Source organism: Lupinus angustifolius, unplaced genomic scaffold, assembly GCF_001865875.1.
Source record: "Lupinus angustifolius cultivar Tanjil unplaced genomic scaffold, LupAngTanjil_v1.0 Scaffold_451, whole genome shotgun sequence".
NCBI lineage: Eukaryota > Viridiplantae > Streptophyta > Magnoliopsida > Fabales > Fabaceae > Lupinus > Lupinus angustifolius.
The window spans coordinates 189,303-194,402 of record NW_017727843.1 but is presented as its reverse complement, the minus strand read 5'-3'; the positions used below and the strand labels follow the sequence as shown (position 1 = coordinate 194,402).

At 33.3% G+C, this 5,100-nt stretch overlaps 1 protein-coding gene across 2 annotated transcripts; it reads right to left on the bottom strand.

Moving 5' to 3' along the window:
• Nucleotides 1-573: 573 nt before the first annotated feature.
• LOC109341384 (floral homeotic protein APETALA 2-like) lies at nucleotides 574-4,714 on the bottom strand. Of its 2 annotated transcripts, none has more exons than XM_019579285.1 (10): nucleotides 3,468-4,714; nucleotides 3,343-3,368; nucleotides 3,078-3,108; nucleotides 2,881-2,968; nucleotides 2,597-2,742; nucleotides 2,421-2,465; nucleotides 2,208-2,296; nucleotides 1,936-2,087; nucleotides 1,624-1,830; nucleotides 574-1,220 (listed from the first exon to the last, which is right to left on the bottom strand). In XM_019579285.1, the coding sequence occupies exons 1-10, from the start codon at nucleotides 4,037-4,039 to the stop codon at nucleotides 1,008-1,010; spliced, it is 1,569 nt and encodes a 522-aa protein (XP_019434830.1). In that variant the 5' UTR covers nucleotides 4,040-4,714; the 3' UTR covers nucleotides 574-1,007. The 2 variants fall into 2 exon arrangements, with proteins under 2 accessions (XP_019434830.1, XP_019434829.1); XM_019579284.1 differs by having other exon boundaries at nucleotides 1,936-2,096; nucleotides 3,468-4,713.
• Between the last annotated feature and the right edge of the window lie 386 nt (nucleotides 4,715-5,100).

The window sequence follows — 5,100 nt, the reverse complement described above, 5'->3', positions numbered from 1 at the left end:
ATGATTCCGGAATTATTCCATTTTGGTTGGTACATTTTACTCTCTCTCACTCAATGCATCAGTGTCCTTTTAAATCTTTAGATGAACAATGATAGGTCCCTCTCGTCATAATAGCTTTGTCTGACTGCTTTAGGCTGAGAGAACTGATTCAAAGGACACCGTTGATTGTGACTATTCATCACCATCCGATGATATTTCCAAGACACCAGAAAATCAACCATTTTGTATCTCTGATTTTTACCCTTCTCCTAAGAGTAATTTTCTGCTTTTATTTTCTTACTACTCTTTTTTCCTTAACCACATTTGTCTATGTTTTTTTGGTCAAGCAAAGTAAGACACTGTATTACATGAAATTATTGCATGCCCATAATCGATAATTTTAACCACTGCTAATAATGCATTGTAAGTTAAATTATAACAATATCTGAATGTGACTAATTCCATTAATTTCCAATTATACAATAATTTCTTTCTCCTACACCATCATGATTCTAAGAAACCAAAGCTAGCAGGCATCTTTCATTGGCTATGTTTTCAAGACTAAAAAAGGAACAAATTGACAACCATGCATATATGATAGCAATATATCCCAAAATAAGAAACGAATAGGTGCTGTCATAAATACCACATAATGTAGAAAAGCAATAAATCAGAGTTTTTATAAGATCAGAAAATTTTAGTCAGAGGCCAGAAAATATAGTATCTAGTTAAAGATTTCGTCTGTTTGTGACTTTGACTGACCCAAAACCAAAACCATCAGTGATTTCCAAATTTAGATTCTTTTTTTCTTTTGTTACCCCTTCTTTCACCTTGATAGTAAAGTTTTGGTCTTGTATGTGCTTTTTCCTAAGGGGGGTCTGGGTTACTTGGACATGAACAATATAAGTCTTCTAACACTGCATCCATGTTTCCTTACTAATAAAAGAGAGATTACTAAGGTGTCATATGATTATTTGAATGTAAATGGCAAGGTAGAAAATATATATTTTTTGTGCTATATTTAAGGATCAGGAAGAGGGTCTCATGAGATTGTGGAACCCATTATTCTGCAGCCAACCTTGAGAAGAGGGTCTTATGATTTGTGGTGGGAATCCTGATGATGCTGCAGCAGTTGCTAAATAATGTGGAGGCCCTGGTTGCCACTGTTGTTGTTGTTGATCACTCATTGATAATGAAAGATCACTTCCAATATGGCCTCTTCCATTGCAGCTACTGAGAAACTGCATTCGGTAAAAAATGTACATATATTGTCAAAAATTTAATTGTAATGGACCATGATTGAATATTAATGTTGGACCAGACCGGCTACAATCAGGAAGCCTTCATTCACAAGGGAGTTCCATTGTTACTTAAGGTATGGGAAGAGTGGAAGTCACAAGTGAGACACCATGTTTTGAATGAAAACCTTAAAATATTAGTTTCATGAGTCTTTTCACTTATAAATGTTTTCACTCCTCTTCTCATATCCAATGTGCGACTTGACACTGGGATAAACCCAACAACTAATATATTGCACATACTGATATTACAGATATAGATAGTAATAATGATGGGGTGTTTCTTGATTTATCACTCATCTATTTAATGCATGGGTATAAATAAATTAATTGAAGAGGTACCCACATGAAAATTTGGTGGGTGAAGATGTGCAAAATTGTTAAGCATTTGAGATTCTCCATGAGGCCTGTAGGGACCATATCTTTGTATTTCATTTGAAGGTAAGGAAGAAATAAGGCGAGTTTGACTTAGCATCCGCAATGCTTCACTTTCTCCACTATGTGTTTCCATGTTGCTTATGTTACTATAAGGTTTTGGTAATATATTCACCAGCTGAATCAAATGTAATAAGCAGTGGAAAAAATGTGATGTTAGTAAATTGAGCAAGAGTTATGAATCATTAAATAATGAGAAAAGTTTATACTATATGATAAGAACCTTAGGCTTGATAATGCTACCCGCATTCCTCCAATTAGACTCAGATGAAATGTGTTGATCATGAGTTGAAGAATTTGGAATGTGATTACCAAGCTTGGAGCTTGAATTACCCAAACTTAAGTCAAGATTGTGATCAGCAGTGATAGTAGTACCTGCGGATTCTGATGCACAATAATGATAAATATACATTTGATTATTATATGTGAATGTGAATAATAAAACACTAAGTGTTGATTTAGAACTAGGTACATTAATCTTAGTCCATTACTTACCAGAGTTAAGTTCATTGTCATAGATGCTTGGATCAAAATTGGTGACAGCCTCTTTGCCATTGCATTTTATTGCTGCTTTGTCATAGGCCCTGTAAAACGTGCAACAAAATTTAAAACCCTAGCATAGATTTCATTTACATTAATGTAGTAATTGGAAGGGAGAAAATGAAATCAGAAATTGATAATGTAAGCAAAAGAAAAGCAGATATATACCTTGCTGCTTCAACCTCAGTGTCAAACAAACCCAGATAAACGTACCTAGTGAATCAAATTAATTAACTTCAGTTGTTATGACAATGATCAAAATTTGCATGAAAAACATACATGAAGGAGAAAATCCAAAAAACAATAGAAAATAAAGAGTAGAAGATAATAATAATAATGCACACTTTTTCCCTAAAAATTGACCCATTCTAGCTTCCCATCTTCCACATTTGTGCAATGTTACACCTCTATATTTTGAGCTTCCTCTTGGAAATCCAGTGCTTTGTCGGCGAAGTACATGCACAAACTCTTCCTTAGTAAGATTGCTCATCTATATTAACATCATCAAATTCAATCAAATCATAGAAATTCAAGATAGAAAATATTATTAACTTCAAGAAGTAAGGTGTTCAAGATAAGATAAATTAAATGCCTTTTAGATAAGATACAAGAATAAATTAAAACTCACCTGCTTCAAGTCTTCTTCATAATCTTCAATGTTGAAGTTGATATCTGCCTCTACTCCTCGGAACTTAATAGCTGCTCTATCGTATGCACTGCAAAGAAAGATGAATGCATATTTTTTTCTTTGAGCATTATTAGAATTTAGAATGAAAGTTTTTATATTTGATTTGTTTGAAGAGTTTGGGGTCAATTAGTGCTCACCGAGCAGCTGCATGTGCTGTGTCAAATCCACCTAGACAAATTTTACCCAGACAAAACACCGTCTTATGAGTCATAACAACAACAAAATTTCCCCACACATAAACACACTTGTCTCACTACTAAATCATGTTCAAGACAAAAAAACAAAAACAAAAAAAAAAATAAGTTCAAAGCAAAAAAAAAAACATGTTTAAGTTTAGCCACATGATAAGGGAAAATAACAACCACATATATACACAATCATCATTCTTATCATAATACTTACCAAGATACACTTGTTTTCCACAATCCCTGAAATATCAAGGACACAAATAGAACCAAAATTATCAAACTTTGATAGTAAGAAAAAATGAAAGTAAAATAAAATGAAATGAAACATTTTTTACTAACCATATATGAGATTCCCATCGACCTGTTCTTCTGTAAAAGGTGACACCTCTATATTGTGAACTTCTTGACCTTGGTCCTCGGCGACTCTTCTTCATTGGTTGTGAAACTTCAACTGATTTTCCAGCACCAACTGGTTCTGATTGACAAAACTTCACACCAACCCAGTGAGCACGAGGGAAGGAAGAGATTCCGCTACCTCCGCCACCGTCTGATGCGGCGGCGACATCGGTTTCATCTACCGGAAAAAACTGCCGAGTCGTTATAACAGGTTGTGGCATGTTATTATTCTCATTATCCATGGAATCATCACCTTCATGGGTCACAGAGAACCCAAATATCTTGCTGCTTTTCTTTATCATCTTCTCATCTTCTTGTTCTTCTTCTGATCCGTTTTCTATGACAACTTCAGAAGAACTTGAATTGGAAACAGATCCAACTCCTTTTCCTTTATTGTTATTATTGTTATTATCATCATCAAAATCCATTGAAGTCTTGATAGAATAACACCCTTCTTCTGATTCCTCCTCACCCAGCTTTATTCTCTGATCGGGTGAGTCATTGAGATCCCACATTCTTGTGCACAAAGATTGAGATTCTAGCTTCTCAGCTAGCTAGCTATACATACAGATATAGCCCTTCTTCGTACAACACCATTCACTAAAATAAACAAATAAATAACACTAGTAACTCAGAGATTTCTATTTCTAGTTCCCACTCTCACAACAGCAACAACAAAAAAGAACACTTTTTTTAGTTCGGTTTAATTTATATTAGGTTGGGTATGAAGAAATTTAAACTTTGCGTGTTTTAAGGTTGTTTTATTGTACTAATTTTTTTAACTCTTGTTTGTTTGATAATATAAAATAATAGATTTTTTGTAATAGGACCAAGTGGTGAAGTAATAGAGAGGAAAAAATAGAACCTAGGACGAATGAGTTAGAGAGAGAAGGAGAAAGAGGTAGGTGTTGCAAAATTATAGTAAAAAGAGATGTTCAAAGATGTTTGTATTCAACAACTGCCCAATACAGCATAGACGAGGCAAGTTTGAGCAAAGATTAGATGAAAGCATCCCACTTTCTTTCTTAACACCATGCTATGCCCCCCTTCTTCTCACTCCTCACTCTTTCTCTCTCTCTAACCACTTGCCTTACCTCTTTTCGTGTCAGCTGTGACCCATAATTTCAATCTATCCCTTCTCTCTCTGAGATGTCCTTTCAGTTTTCATTCACTCTAACACAAATTTCTAATTATCATTTGGGTATGAAATCTTGAGTTTAAGCTAGATTTATATATATTTTTATATTACTAAGGTTTCATCTAGCTAAGCAATTAATCTTTTTTCAAAATTCATGACTCAAAGGATTTATGTGTAATCATAAGGACAAATATTTATACTTTTTATTCTCAAATATATGTAAAGTAAACTACTTTATAGTAATTGTAATTCTTTTTATGTTTTTATTGAGTTAAAACAATTACTTATCATCTAACAAATTTTTTTTTAATATGTATCAAATTAGTTAAATTTTATTATAAAACATTAAATTATTGAGAATAAAATTAAAACATTGAGAGAAACTCTACTTTGATTATGAATCTTCTTAACAATTTATCTCTCTATATAATAAATGAG